The following is a 16,706-nucleotide window of genomic DNA, read 5'->3' as shown; positions in this document are numbered from 1 at the left end:
TAACTCTAAAATAAATCTGTGTGAATGTGTATTTGTGTACATAGTTATTTGTAGGGGTGTCCTCTCCACCAATGATCACTAGACATAGGCACTAGGCTGCCTACAACTTTGCAATGACAAATACGACATCCATGGTTTAAAACTTCATGAAGTTGAATCTACTGTACAAGCAAACATTCTATTTTTGGGGCACACAGAAAATCTGATTTTCACACATTGTTTTAATGACAACTACATATGGCCAAAAATATGAAAACATTTCCAGACATCCAAAAATTATTTATAAAACAAAATAATTCTACATTTTCTAGAAAAAATATACTGGTAAGAGGAGAATGAAGAAAATAAGAATGAAAATGAAAATGAGAACAAAATAAGCAATTTCACCTTGGGGATCAATAAAGTATATTCTATTCTATTCTATTCTAAGATCTTTCTTGGAGATCTGTTGTTCCTAAAAATGTTTTAAAACTTCCCTATTTGAACAACATTTATGAACATTTTAAACTAACATTTACAAGTCTATGAATCTACAGAAGTTAATACCAACATAAAATATTTCTGTATTTTTGCAAGTAACCAGAATTGCCATCACTGTATTGTCCTCAAGCACAAAATTAACATGTGCATTACAAAATCAACAACCACAAAAAGAAACAATCAGTTATATTATGTTTCCATTATTCACATAGTTGCTTGGTTTCTCTATCTCCCTGCACAAAATACAGCTAGATGGTCCATTACCAGAATTGGTTTCTTACTTTGTAAAGGTCACACAAATGAAATTCAGATTAGATACTGACATCAGGATATAGTTTTTGGGTATTTGAATTGGTTTCTTGTTAAACGGGAAATAAACACGTTTGAACCTTTTCAGATTCCACGGCTTATGAAATTGGAACATAAAGAAAGCAAGATTTTCCAGCTCACTTCTTTATGTGATTAAACCTTTTGAGTAAAGCACTTATGAATAAAGTATTCGGTTTCAGCTTTGTGTTCACCGTTTTTCCTCTCAATTTCAACCTGTGAACGGTCCAACAACCACTGCAGCTTGTTGTTCCCTGAATGTGAAGTAGCACAGAAAAAAGCATGTGTTTTCACAAAAACTCTGCATCTCAAATAACCGACATGTTGAATATTAGTGCACCACTCTCTACTTTATTTCTGCCCTGAATTAAAATACTGAGGCACCAGTTGCTGCTGGTCAGCAACCAGTGAAACATACAACCTTCTGTCTTCAAATGAGAGGATAAAATTGGCCATGATGACAAGATATTCAATTGATTTCCGTGTATGCTCAACCTGGAGTTATTAATCATCTAATAATACATTATGTTCAGCTGTAGACAGGGCTAACCTTTCTTGCTCTGCCAGAGGCTTTCCTGATCCGAACATGTGCTGCATGATAATCTGTCCTCACTGGACTTTGCAGCACTGTCAGAGACGTCACCTCTTTTGATCTCTGACTGCCACTCTGTGGTCGTAAATATTTAACACCGCTTCCGTCGTTCCCCACACTAGCTACAATAAATTTGATGCCTGCATCTCGTGTATCAAAATTTAAGGTTAAGATGTAGGTGTAACAGAAATGTCCCCACTGTAGGACAAAAAATTAATTTCTAAAACAGTTAAGGTCACATTTATTGCACTCCTGCTGAATATGTGTGAAAAGTGTCAAAATGTTTTAATTTAGAAAAAGAAGAAAAAATGTTTTAATTATTAAGTTTGAACTGGACTACATTTATTGAGTTACAAAACAAGGTTAGGTTAATTTGTCATGTTTTGAAAAATTTGCCTTTAATTTCAGTGGATTTCAAATTAGAAAAAAATCACAAGAACTCAGGGGGAAACAGAATGTCCTCAATTAATGAATACAATTTTCAAGATGCTTTGATCAACTTCAGTTCAAACTTCAAAAGTTAAAGTATAAAATTAAAAAATGCTCCTGTTACTCAAATGAAAGATCTGCCAATAAATATGGCACAACTGTAAAGAAAGCACTTTTGTTTAGAAAAGCCAGGGCAGGTTGCTTTGAACTCTTGTCTAAGGAGCAAGACAAAAATTAGATCTGCCATGGCAAAAAGATCAGTCTCTGGCAAATTTTCATCCTGTGTCATTCATCAAGATTAAAGAAAATAACCTTTGTCTGATGAAAACCTTGTTGTTAGATCATGTTTTCCATTTCACCTTAAAAGTCAAGTCAGGTTTTGACAGTTTGACATTGTATCAGGCTTTGTCATTTTCACTGGTGCTGAATCTATGTTTTCCATCTATTTAAGCACACCTGTTATTTTACATCTTATGGATCATATTGTATATTACAGTGGCTTAAGATACTGCAGAACAATCCATTCATAATAATCCTAACAATCTGTGGGATACAATAAAAACAAGTCAATCATTCAATTTCTAAGTTGAATGATTGCATTACATACAAAACTTAAGAGCAAAGCATTTACAAATAGCATCTAAGCCTATTTTTATTGTTTTAACTACATACATACTACTAACTCTGAAATTGTCATTAGTTGTCAAACTAAGTTTGTGGGCAAGTACGCTACCATTGTAATAAAAAAAACAAACCCAGTGGATGTTTTACTAAACCCACAGTCATGTAAGAAAGACTGTTGTCTGTCTTTAATGAGTGGGTGAAACTGGAAGCACGCTGCGGTTATAGGGAAGCCCGTAGATGGGACTCATCTCTGCATGCCGCAAGCTCTCCACCTTGCCAAATTGCCGCAGGTGGAAGAGAAGGGTGAGCTTTCGGGTCATTGTCCTCAGCGCCAAGAAGGAAGCCAGGATTTGGGCGAGCAGGAAAATAAGATAGATGAAGTGGACGGCTCTCTCCAGAGGCAGAATGATAACGCCTTCATCTGTGATGAAGAACAGCAGCACGGGCAGCTGGAACGTGAAAGACAGGAGCCAGAAGGCTGCCAGGGCTGGCACCTGATGACAGGGAGGAAAGAAACAGAGTCTGGTGCATAAGAGTGAAAGACTGAGCAGTGAAATATGAAGTGCCTCCATTACATCCCTGAGAAAAGTCATTGATGAATCAACATCTTAAGAAGTCCAGTTTGCAATTTCTTACAAGCCATGTAGAGAACACAAAAACATGTAAAAAGTCTTCAACTCAAATTTAGAGATTAAGATTTGGATAATTTTATTTTTTTAAAGGGGAATGAACAGTTTTGCAGGGAACAATAAATGTTGAGACATACTGTCGCATAAGATTTTTTCTTGTGGTTCAGTATGGATGTGTTTCTGAGTTACCTTTTCTTTAAGGTTGCCAATGTAGCCCAGGTAGAGTCGGATCACTTCAATCACTGTGACAAGGACCAACCCAGTTATGAGCAGAGCCTGGTAGTATCCAGGAAGATAGTAATACTGTAAACAGAGAAGAAATGTTATGAGAATATTTTAGATTACAAGAACCCAATACATTAAAACCTGTCTATGTATCTTCTGATTGGTCCCTTTGTTTTGTTTAATATGCATGCAAAATAAGTATTGTTTTCACTGGGCCAAAGTCTTAAACTTTGGCTTCTTATTATATTACGTACAAAACTTAAGAGCAAAGAATTTACAAATAGCAATTAAGCCTATTTTTTATTGTTTTAACTACATACTTTAATATTTTTTTGGTAGAGTGGTTTGTAACCTACTGCTCTGGTACAATAAATGTGACTCTTTCATTCCCTCACCCTCTCTCTTAATAACTTTGCATTTCATGATTTAATATAATAGCTTTTCTTCAGTGTGTTTTCCATCAATTTCTGCACACTGCTTCCCTAATCATTCCTCTTATTTACAGTACATTCTTTTTTTAACATTATTTTTAAAAAAAATCTTTACAGCAATGGTTTTCATAAAGTCTATTTAACTACCAAATAAACAAATAGTATTATGAAGACTCTAGAAAACGTGATTAAAATTTAAAAGATTAATAAAGTTTATTGCGGTTTAAGGACAATTTTATTGAGTAAAAGAGAGGACTAGAGTCACCATATGAAAATACTTTTTTAGGGGAAACCACTAGGTGGTGCCACAATTAAAGCCTTTTATTTGAAATCAGAATAATATGACATTTTTCATATTTGGAAGTTTATGATTTTACATTTTTCTATTTTGTTTGTCTATTATTTACTTAGTTTGACAAATACTACTATGTCTTTGTATCTTTCTATCCATTTGTAACCTGTGCAAAGCACGTTGTGTCACTTGTTTGTAAGATATGTTTGATTGACTATGTGACTGGAGGTTCACAGTTTCTAGGGTTTTTGATTATGTCACCTAATAGGTCTAATAGGTCTCAGAGTGCAATTCTATTTATACAGAGTGAAACATTGCATACACGTATGGTTGGTAAAAATAATTTCAAACCTTGTTACCATTTAATGCAGTTGTTTCGAGAAATATTTAAGATTTATAGTGATTTTCCAAATACTTACTTTCACTTCCAACATGAACACAGCAGAAAACCACCAACAAGGAAAGTAAAACAAGTTGAAGTACAAAAGCATTTGAAGGGGAAGGTGAGAAACCAACTCGTTGACCACTGGAAAAAAAAAAAAAATTCAGAGAATTTGAGATATTTTTACATTAATGAGATTTGTAGGGAAATGCATGTGGAATAATCTGTTTGCAATCCTAACTCAAAGAGGAGTAATATGTAAGTTTTGCAACATAAAAATATTGAAATCTCATGTAACTACAAGAAATTTTAAACCATATCAAGAAGGTGAATTTTTATATGTTTTGTTTTGAGCGAATATGAAAATACAAGAAAATACAAGAATATGTTGTTGCTACACATGGCATTTGTCACAATGAGTTTTATTAAATCTACTTTAATCGCTCACAAAAAACATTAAACTGTAGATTCATATAGTTTATGTTTTACCAAGGAAGATGCTGGTAACTTTTATTGGCTATGCTATTCATGAATGCATAAAGTGTAACCTCAAATTCATGAGATGAAACAACACAAGTGACTGCTGCATGCTCATATGCATATGGTGATTCAAATAAAGAAACAGTATATTTGTTTACTTTTAAAGTCATTCTTTAGCTAGATATAATGATATCCCAGATATAATAAATCTCTTCAGTAACATATTTTGTCAGACCATAAATTATTTTAAAGAACGTTTGGTTCTCCTACAGTTTAAATATTGGATAGAAATACCTGAACTTGTTTAGCTTGGTGCTATATTGTATAGCATCAAGCTGCTCCTGGATTTTTTTGTGCATATTCAAGATATGAACTGCTCTAGTCATCCTGCAATTTATCAAATAGGAACTCCTAAACTTGGTAGTTGTAGAGTGGTGTTTGTAATGTTATAAACAGTATTTATTTGCTAGGCTGACGTTAAAAGCACAGGTGCAGTGTGTTGAACGAACCACATGCATCCTCCTGCTCCCTGCTGAAGTCACTGTCCGCTGTCCTGTTGTTTGTGAACACGGAGCCTCCCATGTAGGCAAGGCCCATCTGCAGGTTCTCCGGTACAGGCGAGTAAAACACAGGCATGGTGGCTCAAACCTTTGGTCATGGCAGAACTAATAATCCAAACACTCTAATTGTGGCGTCTGTGTCTGGGTCTGCAGCTAATTCCTGTTGTCCTCAATACTATAAATGCACAGTAGAGATTGTAATGGCTACACAGAGACAGACAGTCCAATGCTACTGCTAATCAGATTATCAAGAGGGAGGCGGGCTGAGGATTAGTCTGAAACATTGACATTATACATTGTCTGTTAGTGGGTATTTTTCATGAGTAAATCTGTTTATATGCTTTGGGAATAAATTGGTATTTGAGTTTCACTGAGTTCACATAGGGACAGCAGTGATAACACTGGCAATTTAGTCTGTTTTGTTCCTGGCAATTTGGTACAATGAAACAGATAAAAATGGAATCTAGTTTTTGTAATTTTTATTTAAGTGTGTAAATAAACAGTAAGCCTTTAGTATGCCTAACACTCTCCACACTGCATCCAACCAGCGAGTCCTCAGAATGGGGCCTGGCTGTAACAGTCTTGCCTTTCAGCCCCACTCATCATTAATGCGGCTGGGTTGCAGATGCAAAGTTTGGCCACATGGGGTCATCACAGCTCGTCCCTTGGTGCGTGCAGTGGGAAGTTCTGGAACTCCTCTGGCACTTTTTCCCCTTTCTGGGACCTCTTATAGAAACCAAGAGACTCTAACAGGCTGCTGATCTCATCTGCCTTCATGTTCTTCACAGGGACAGTCTGATGTTTCAGGAAACAGAGAGAAGAAACAAAAGCAAGGACACATCAGCATCACACAGCTAAGGGTTTAGTTGGAACTCTATCGGTTAAATACTGGAAATCATATTGAAACACATTCATGTTTTGACAGAAATTAGTAGGTAAAAAAAGTAAAAGGTTTGTATATTCATAAATCAAAGTGGAGGATCTTTACTAGCAGTCATTAGGTGAGAGCCAGGGTGCAGCCTGCACAGATCGCCAGTCCATCACACAGCAATGGACTTCAAAAGGAAACTGGAGTACCCAGTCAGAACCCACACATGCACAGGTAGAATATGCAAACTCCAGGCAGAAAAAACCCAGGATTTAGTCAGGGACCTCTGAGATGTGCCTCTGAAACGCAAATCTTACCTTTACAACTTCATCCTTTTCATTGTAAAATATCAGACGGGGCTTCTTCTCCTCTGATGAGTCATACTCTAAGTTATGGCTGTATGGCAAAAAATAGATCAGGGAAAACAACAGGTAGGCAACACATCTATCTGTTTCAGTTGACTCAAGCTGATAAGACTGGGAGCGCAATACTTTTGGAAAGCTCACATATCTGGGACAGGATTTAGCCAACAGCTTGAAGCCATGTCTCAGCAAGAAAATGTAGGAATGTGACAGAAGCAGAAGGATACTATAAAGCCGATCGCTCCATGAGGAAGTGATGGAGCTCAGGCATTTTCTTTATGGCTCATCCAACCACACTGGGTGCCTGCAAAATTGACAACAGACAGTTGTTCAAACTGGTGTGTGGGAGTGCGCATGTGTGTATTTCATTGTGTGAACATTGGTCTTAAATCTGAACAGAAAACAACTCAATGAACCTGCAGCTCATTCTTTGTTGTACTTATCCTTCTTTTTTGTTTTGTTTACATTCCTAATGTTATTTGTAATTGCAGAGATCATTGTTTTAATTTAACACATTCTCAGCAAGAAATTTTGCTAAATCTTTTGTTGAAACTTTTTGTTGAAAAATAAATCTAAGTGATTTTTCAAAGTTATCTGTGTGCGTTCTATTTTTTTAGTCCCACTCACCATCAGTTTAGCTCTGGCTATAGCAAGCCGTTCTTCAGCTGCCGTCTTGTTGCTGCTTTCTAATGCTCCAGCAGCAAGTCCAAAAGTGAGCACCAACAAGGCCCACATGTTAAACGATCAGCTTGTGTCTCTAAATCCTTCTGCTAAGGTTATAACCAGCAACGTGTAACTTTTGAATTCTGCTGGCCAGGTTTTCAGGATGGATGAGTCCATCAGAAACTCATATGGGGTAGTTCAGCTCACCTGAGTTGAACTATTGTCGTGCTTCCAGTTTTACTGATATAAATTTACACATAAACAGAGAACACAATAACAAATGTAGCCACCTGGTTCACATAGATGTAGTCATATTGCCAAAGTCTTGGTTTTCAGTCTGTTTTGATTTATTTAGTGTCCCTGGTTCTAAGGAATAGTCTCCTCCACATCAGCAGGATTCCAGAAAATCCACAGAACATCTTTACTGTTATCACTTTTTCCCATACAGTACACGCTCCAGAAGATGTGGCCCCTGGGAGCCAGCCAGATGCTCATGTTCACTGACAGCTAAAGTTCAGTCTTTGGTAATTGATCCGATTCCAACAGAAAAATAATGCAATTTGTTCATTTAAAAGTAAAACATATGTTTGATTTGAAACATCAAAATCTAATTTAAACTTTGTGAGCTTTACATTTTGCATATTTTTTCCTTAAAAAGTTATCCATATGTTTGGCTTTACTTGCATTCAAATAACTGAAGAAAATGTAGTAAATATTTAAATTGACAAGTTAGATTATTTCTCGTGGAAATTCACAATTTCACAGAGATTTTTTGCCAACATTTTATCCCACACTGTTTGCATATTTACTAACTTAGACCCTGGAGGCCTTCACAGGGTCTACTTGTGATGAAACACTCACCATGTGTTTTTCTTTGAAGGGGCCTCTTAAAATGATTAAAATTAAAGTGGAAGTTTATTAGATTTATCAATTCTAAACTGAAAGTAGGAATTTTTATAGCGACTTAGAACCTGTTTGTAGCTGTTACTTATCTTTGAATTTTCACATTTTGTTCAAAATGTTAGGGTTATTGAAATGCATCCAATTTTTCTTTGCCAATTGCAGAGGAAAAACAGACTTGCTTCACTTTCTTTCAAACTACCTCTCAGTCATGCAGCTCAAGATGGTTAAATCTTACTTTAGTTAATCTGTGGAAAGAGGTAAGTACCAGAAGTTTAATATATAGCTAGGTCTTAAGTGGTCAAAAAACCTAAAATGGTGCCAGTGTTTTTGAAGAGTCGTCTCTTTCAGCCTACTGAATGCAGTAGGAGTGACTCACAATATCTATTTAAAACCTTTCTAAGTTTAGAATGGGAGCGTTGTCATAGTTCAGCTGCCGGAGTTTGTATCCACTCTTTGGTACTATATTAGTTAGGTCTGTTTTAGAATGGCATGTAGCTTGGGAAGGTGAGTTCAGCCGGGAATCATTTGTGCTGGATTAACTTTCTTCGCTTGCCTGCAGAAAGGGCTGGTTTCAAAGACAGAACAGCACCACAAATCATGGCTGCAGAGAAACAGGCTTTCAGCAAAAGACACTGGGGTCTGCCATAAGAAACAGGACTCAACACAAAATAGATGGCCAAAAGGTTCTGGCAGGCAAAGGGTACATGTGACTCTATAATTAAGTAGCTGGAGCAATGTATAGACTGTCTGTGCTGAGGATAGACCTGAGGTAGCACATAAAAACTGTAAGACATAGCCAAGATCGGCTGAGAACTATAAGTACAAGATCCTGAGGGACTTTTAGATCCAGGCACAGGTGATGGTTATCCAAGTGGACCTGAGGGTGTAGACAAAGCAGTGAGACATATTGCTATATGTTGGAATGCCATGGAATAGCAAGAAAAAGAAAAATTAGAAGCAAGCAAGCACTTATGTTGCTTGACTCTCCACAAATAGAAAAGTTGAGGAGAGTCAAGGCCTTGGTGGTGCCAGTGGTTGTAGGTGCACAAGGAAGCCTGAAATAAAATATTTCAGCATTGACTTTTAAGGCCTCAATTGGAAAGAGTGCAGTCCTTTGAACAGCTAAGTTTTGACACACACAAAAAACAAACTCAAATCTACCAAGCCACTGATCCAGAACCTAGGCCTGAAATGGACCCACACAGGTGAATAGTGTGAGGAGGAAGTTTTGTGTGTATATATAGTTATTGATAGAGAGATACTATTGTTCTTAAAGGAAATAATCTGATTCACAACAGTACCTTCAGTACTGAGAGTGGCTAATATACCCCTTTGTGTAACATGTAGGGTTCATATCAATACACTGTCAGTGTTATCTTATGTCTCTATATTTTGCTCATCCAAACACTGGTACTGTTACACCTTTCTCCTGACTTTTTCTTCTTTACTGTCATTGCCACACTGCTGAAGTTGCATGATAACCAATGTTTGACTCCATTGTGCTCTCCACATGAAGTCAGGCCTTGTGACAGTGCTGCGTATTTGCAGTGTATGAACACCCTGAATGTGGAAAAAAAAAGCTTCTCCTCACCAAGTTTATTCAGTCACTTCATGTTGCGAGAAAAGCGAATTCATTAGGTCACCACAAGAGGGTGGTAACAGCTGTCTGTGAGCTTACTGGCAGTCTGGCGGGTAAAAATGTTCTTCCAATTTCTAGCCACAGACAGTTATGTTTCCAACAAAAATAAACATTCGTGCCTGGAATCCTGAAGCAAAACCATCTTGTTATCTCCATCTTTTCCAGACGGAGAACTGTGCAGTTTAGAGTTCTGCACCCTGCATTCAACTCTTAGGAATTACATGTCCAAAGGCAATAAAACTGTCCCCCTTTCTAACAAGGTTTCCTCCCTTTGGCATTTGTCATCACTCTGTAGGCTTGTACTGTTCCTGTTTTACATCTGCATTATTGTGTCTGAATCTTTTCTCACAATGGATCTTAACCTTGGAGAACTTAAATAGTTGATGTAAAAAAAAGAGCAGCTCAGCACATGAGAGGGGAGAACATACAATGAACTGTGGGGGTGGGGTGATTTTGCTGAGGCCAGGTCTATACATGTGGCTGTGTCCCATATGTGTTCACAATCAGCATGTTTTAGCTTACATCACATGGTGCCTGCCAGGAAGGGTTTGTTGTTATTAATGTGCTGACAAAGGGAAACTGTAGCCATTTATAACCAGGCAGTTATGGGGCTGAAACACAGATGATGAAAACGTTTACAAAGTTTAGACTGAGCAACTTTTTCCAGCAGCACTTTTGGGTAAATTGCAACACTTGCAGCTGGAAAAAAGATCAAACGCCGAAACACCTCGCTCAGTTCCTGCTTACTTTTGAGAGCTTGTTATAAAGAGACACACACTTCCTGTTTCTCCAAAGCACCGGATGCTGTCTACTAGAGCCAGCAGGGCATTCGGTGGTGTAGTTGTTTTCCTACAATGTGAGACGTGAAAAATATGTATCTTGCATTGACTTCCCATGTATTACTCTTGGGTTTTATTAGTGAGCTCAAATACATGGAGGAAATCGACACAAATACGCTTTCAGATATTTGCTGACTTTCATCTGTGTGTATTTACCTGTCTGGAGCCTCAGGGCAATTGGCTAGAAAGTATAATATATCTCAATCTGCTGTGCTCCAGTCAGCACATCCAAAACCAGTTACCTTAAAGGTCATGACACACAATTGCCATTGCTTCACTAAGTTATGCAAAACAGACAATTATAGCTTTGTTATAGAGCTAACTTGTCGTGGTAGTACAAATAAATCTTTATTTTGAAGTGTCTGCATGCTAAAAGAGGGCCACCATGGTTAATTTAACTTAGTTAGCATTAATTAATTGTTGTTGTTGTTTTATTTGTTGTTTCCTGTGTTTAATGTGGACAATTTACCAAAATAAAGTGATAAAATAAGTAGAACTAAATTAATAGCATAATAGCTCTAATTGTCTCCAGGCATGCAGTCATTGTCCAACCATGCCAGCTTTGGAACAAGATATGTCAGTTGTAGGCTTGAATGTCTAAAGGATTTAGTTGCAAGTTCATCTTAGCTTTTGTTTTGTTAAGATAATGAAGAAATTTAAGCTGACAGTTGTTCAGTTTTCTGGTGTCTTCTGGTGGAAATAAGCACATTTTCTCAATTGTACTTCAGACTCAGAAAATGTTAAAAAGTAAAGATGTTGCAACTTCACTGGGTAGAATTTGTGATGAATATTTTTTGCTTTCAGACCTTGATTTTGCTTGAATATTTGACATCAAAACAATTATCCTTCTTTCAGTTGCAGTCAACATGGCCATGAATGTTACTACTTTCGTCTTTTAATGATGTAGTTAAACCAATGTTTTCCCCAGAATGTACTTATTATAAAATGTGCATTATTTTCTTGCTATAAACATCTTCTGTCTAATTAAAAGATAGAAAAGTTATGAAAAGCACCAAGCAAAACAATCAAAGTATTGTCTAGTAGTAGCATTTTTCATATTTAAAACCGATTTCTTTTTCTTGTTAGAAGAAATAGAAACAAAAAAACATCTCTCAAAAGTACAGCTCTAGGTAAGTTTTTGAACTTATGGAGGAAGTCAACAAATTATCAGGGTAAACTGCTGTGGCTGTTGGGTCCTATGAAGATAGTCACTCTGCAGTTCTTGAGCAAATGGTTGTGATCCATCCTCCGTGTTTAACCCTGACTTCTAACTTTCCTCAAGGGAGAAGAATCAAAAAACAATTTCCCTCCTCTAAGGTCATGAACGTATCAGATTGCTAAAGCAACAACAGAACCCGTGCTTTTGTCATCTGTCGTCACATGCCATAGCCACAGTTGTCTTACCAACTATAGCACCTTTCTAAAAACACTGCAGTGACAGGCCTCTGCTCGGCATGCAGAGGTTAGCAATAACCTCACAGACAGTAATCCCTGCATTCGCACACTTCCATGGGGAAAGGGATGAAATAATAGACAGGAGTGACAGGATGTGTGAAAGAGTTTGTCGGGGAAGTGGGAATGAGGTGAGCGCAGTGGAGTTTTTGCACTTATACACGTCCAGTTTCTGGCCACATAATAGACGCAAGGGGGCAAACAGACAGCAAGCACTATTCCCCACCCTGTAATCTGTTTCTGCCTAATCAGAAACACATGGTTTCCTATAATGACTCCAGTGTTGCACCGTGAAACAGAATGAGTTGTGAGGGTCAAATGGTGGTATCATTGCTGCACACACACACACACACACACAGCAACAAAAGCTATTGTGATGAAGATATTCTTTTAAATTTCACTGTTACACTCCCGTTCATAAGCAATTATATTAATTGTAATTTTGCACAATTTATCATGTCACAACCATAAACTTCAGTGTATTGCGTTAGGAGTTTATGCATATCTGTGCAGTCAAAGGGAAACAAGACAATGTTTTAAAAACCTTTTTGAAAATAAAACTCAGAATTGTACACTTGTGCTTAGTCTCCTATGCTCTGATACACCTAAAACTGCAACAAATAACCTTTAGAAGTCATATAAATATAGTTTATCTGTATGTAAGTTTAACTTATGTACAGCTGTCAAACAAATTAAAGCAGATGTTTCTTTAAATACTTGTGAAAAATGTGTGTGATAAAGACAGAGGTGGGTAGTACCTAATTACATTTCCTTCAGTAACTTTGTGGAAAAGACATTCTTTTAGGAGTAGTTTTATTACATCCAATACCGTCGGGATTTCAATGTGGCAATTCCCGTACATTGTCCAAATTCTTTATTTTTGATAAGAAAACACCAATATTAATTTGTTCAGTTTACAGTTGCATGTGCAACATGTAACTTTGATTAGAGACATATTGAAATGTAAAGTTGACCTCAGTCTGACTTGCTCCCACTTTCCCAGTGGGAAATCTGATGTCAGAAGGTGTTTCAGTTGATTTTACACTGAAAAGTCAGAATTTCCAGCATGAATGCAGGTCATACTTTATCAATTTTTGTTTATTAAACAAATAGAAATTCATTTTCCTTCCTCATCACAATATGCGTTTCATTGTGTTCATCTATAACACATAACACCAATTAAAGTACATGGAAGTTTGTGGTTGCAATACAACAGTTTAAAGATCATGAAAACTTTCATGAGGAAGTGTACTGTATTTGCAAAATTTGTGAAACCACTGAATTTTCTGATGAAATCAAAGTACTGTTCAAATAACAAAATGTAATGAAAATGATAAAGGAAGGATGAAGTTTCAAATTAAATGGTCTTTTTTCTGCAGGATTACAGCAGCTAACATGCTCCTGTGACTTGTTTCGTGAAAATAAAAACTTTAGCAAAACCTTGCCTCTCGAATAACAAAGCTGTTGCAAACTACAGTCCGCCGGCCACAGACTGGACTGAGCGCTGGGACAGCTGGGGTTCACTGCATAAAAATATAAGCCATCTGCTTATTTTCCTTGGTTTTGGGCAGACACATTGGGTCTTGTGATCATTTTCCATCCAATATCTCCCCTTTGGCTACTTTGGGATGAAGTGAGTAAGAAAGGAAAGAAAAGGAAAAAAAAAAACCCTGAAGTGATCGTGTGGAATTATGTGAAAGCTGAAACCTCAAGTCACATTAGGAAGTCTGAAGTCCCATTTAGTGCACAGATATTGGCTAGATGGGTGCACAGGAGAACAGCTAGCTGTTAGAAAAAGGTGGAATAAATGACAGAGAAAAGGAAGCACAATAGACTACAGACAAAGAGACATGAAAAAGAAAGAGAGGATTTAACAGGAAAGAAGAAGAGGAAGAATGAGAAAAGGCATATGACTGATCTGCTTTTTATTAGCCATCCAAATCTTTTCCCCTAATGCACTCCCTGGAATACTGCTGACAAAGGGGGAAAATCCAGGGCAATTTGAAGTTCTAGACAACTGTTTGCACACACATCCATGCAATGGGAAAAGAAAAACAGAAAGATCTTAGTCTGGATGGAAAAGGCCCAAAGCTTAATTATAAATCTGACAGTTTGTATAATTTTTTGCAGTGCTTTGCAAAAAACATTTGAAACCCTTAAACCTATTTCAAATGTTATGCAACCAAACCTCAGTGTACTTTAATTGGTATTTGATGTGACAGAAGAGCACAACATATTGCATATTTGTCAAAAAGAAGGAAAATTATTCATGGCTTTCAATTTTTTATTTATTTTTTTGGTCATTTTCTTGTTTAGTTCCTGTTTTTTCTGATTCTGCTAAGTATAACCTGGTGTGATCAGTAGCAGCAGAGGTCACAAAATAAGTTTTCTGTAAATTAATCTCAGTATAATTCTAATTGTTCTATGAAGGCCTTAGAAGTTTGTCAGAGAACATTTTTGAAGAAACAACATCATGAATGCCAAGAAACATGTACAATGTACGTTAATGAATATTTCTGTAAATATGCCAGAATTAGCCGGAATGCTATTTTTCATCTGTTGGCCCCGGGCACTGCTCAGTGTTCAGATTCTAAATTTGGTAGATGATTTTATCTTAAACATTTTTCAGGTGGGGTGCTGTGGTGGTGCAGGGGCAAAGCAGACCTATGTACAGAGGCCTTAGTCCTCGTGGCGGTAGTAGCAGGTTCAATTCCCAGCCTGGTGACATTGCCCACGTTTCCCCCCACATGGGCAAACTTACTTTCTAACAAAGGCCACTAGAGCCAACAAAACCTTAAAAAAATTGCTCATGCAACAGACAGTTTATGTCTGTTGAATGAAAAAAATAATGCAACAGACATTATTTTCTCATGTCTGTTGAGAAAATAATGTCTCAACAGACATTAATTGCACGTAATTATTGCTAATTAAGTGCAATAATTAGCTAAATTATAATTTGGATTTTTTATAATCCATTTGCTACATAGCACAAAAGTTCTACTTATATATTTATTAGTTTGTGTAAAATATGCATCAACAGGCATTACCGGTTTGGACAAAAGACATTGTGGTTCTTAAACTACTATGACAGAGTGGTGCTTTGAGGTAAATATGTAACAATCTATAAAGAGTAAAAGCAAGATGATATTGGTGAGAAATCTTGTTCAACTAAATTGACAGGACAGAACTGGAGAGCATTAATCACAGAAACAGCTAAGAACCTTGTGGAAAAGCATTCATCAGTCTGAAAACATCAACCCCATGGTGAAATGTTTTAGTGGCAGCATCATGTTGTGGGCATGCTTTTCTATCACAGAGACAGGAAAACTGGTCAGATGAATAGAGACAAGTCTTTTAAATTTGGGGAAGAGATGACTACAAATGCAGAACCCAAAATTGTCGGATTTGTAATAATAAGTTTCTCTTTATAAACATGTGCTAATAGTACAATAAAATCCCAATAAAATACATATATATATATATATATATTTATTTTTATTAATTTATTTCCTTTATTTAACCAGGTAAATCCCATTGAGATCTAGATCTCATTTTCAAGAGGGACCTGGGCAGAAGTCTGCAATACACAGCAACCTGGTTACAAAATAAAACTAATTCATAAACATTTGTAAAGGACTGTAAATTTCCAAGTTTAGAGAGGTACGCACATTAGAAAAAAACGTTTTCATATAAAAGTCTCACATAGTGATGCAACAATGAGGTTAAAGGCGGTCAGAAAAAAAATCAGGGACTTCATAAAGGTGGCTGAACTAAAAGAATGGCAGCAGCTTTTTGCCTCCAAAATGACATTAAGCACAACACTGAAGATTTTCTCCACCCAAAGCAATGTCTTCCAGCTTCATCTGTTCTGACCCACTTTCTGCACTTTACCAGCTTGTCTGAGTGACTGTATGGGAGGTCGCCTTGCTGTGTGGTTCGCTTTAATTTGTGCAGTAAGAAGACCCTAATTTAACTCCGTGCCAAGACAGAGTAGTGTCATGTCTTATTATAAGACATTCTCAAATCACAGAGTGTGTAGATGCCACTGGAAACCTCTGAACACATACAATGCGAGTGGTACCCCCCCTTTCTCCCCCCATCATTCAAGTTGCACGCTGACCTCAGTTCTCAGCGGTTTTGGCTTAAGAAAAGCACCAGCTCCATTTCCAGTAAATGTCATTTCATAGTTTCTGCATTTCCACAGAGCTGAGGAGCAGCGTTTATCGTGTAGAAAGGGCTGCAATTAGACAATGTTTCTCGCAGACTGAGAGTCGACAGAGAGAAGAGATGAAAATTGTATTTTTAAAATCTCCTCTGGCAACATCTGATGCAAGGATATGACAGCATCTCAGAAAACTGTGCCACAGCTTGAAACAAAGGAACATCAAAACAGCATTAATGTTTTTTAAGACCCCTTTTAACCAAAGTTAGATTTTAGTAGAAAAAAAGGATATCATAAACTTGCCTTTGCTTTTAAGCTCTTAATCATCAATCTTGAACAATCATTCTCCTCTCTTTATAATTCCATT

At 36.9% G+C, this 16,706-nt stretch overlaps 2 protein-coding genes across 2 annotated transcripts; both read right to left on the bottom strand.

Moving 5' to 3' along the window:
- Nucleotides 1-346: 346 nt before the first annotated feature.
- LOC116729230 (transmembrane protein 17A) lies at nucleotides 347-5,817 on the bottom strand. Its single transcript, XM_032577623.1, has 4 exons — nucleotides 5,401-5,817; nucleotides 4,449-4,555; nucleotides 3,271-3,384; nucleotides 347-2,946 (listed from the first exon to the last, which is right to left on the bottom strand). The coding sequence occupies exons 1-4, from the start codon at nucleotides 5,525-5,527 to the stop codon at nucleotides 2,638-2,640; spliced, it is 657 nt and encodes a 218-aa protein (XP_032433514.1). The 5' UTR covers nucleotides 5,528-5,817; the 3' UTR covers nucleotides 347-2,637.
- Nucleotides 5,818-5,915: 98 nt separating this feature from the next.
- Nucleotides 5,916-7,481, bottom strand: selenoe (selenoprotein e). The gene is made up of 4 exons (XM_032577622.1): nucleotides 7,309-7,481; nucleotides 6,909-6,985; nucleotides 6,637-6,715; nucleotides 5,916-6,246 (listed from the first exon to the last, which is right to left on the bottom strand). Exons 1-4 carry the CDS (start codon nucleotides 7,414-7,416, stop codon nucleotides 6,103-6,105), a joined length of 408 nt encoding a protein of 135 aa, XP_032433513.1. The 5' UTR covers nucleotides 7,417-7,481; the 3' UTR covers nucleotides 5,916-6,102.
- Nucleotides 7,482-16,706: the final 9,225 nt, after the last annotated feature.

This window comes from Xiphophorus hellerii, chromosome 12, assembly GCF_003331165.1.
Source record: "Xiphophorus hellerii strain 12219 chromosome 12, Xiphophorus_hellerii-4.1, whole genome shotgun sequence".
Taxonomy (NCBI): Eukaryota; Metazoa; Chordata; class Actinopteri; order Cyprinodontiformes; family Poeciliidae; genus Xiphophorus; species Xiphophorus hellerii.
Note: the sequence above shows the minus strand (reverse complement) of the source record. Positions and strands in the feature narration are given on the sequence as shown.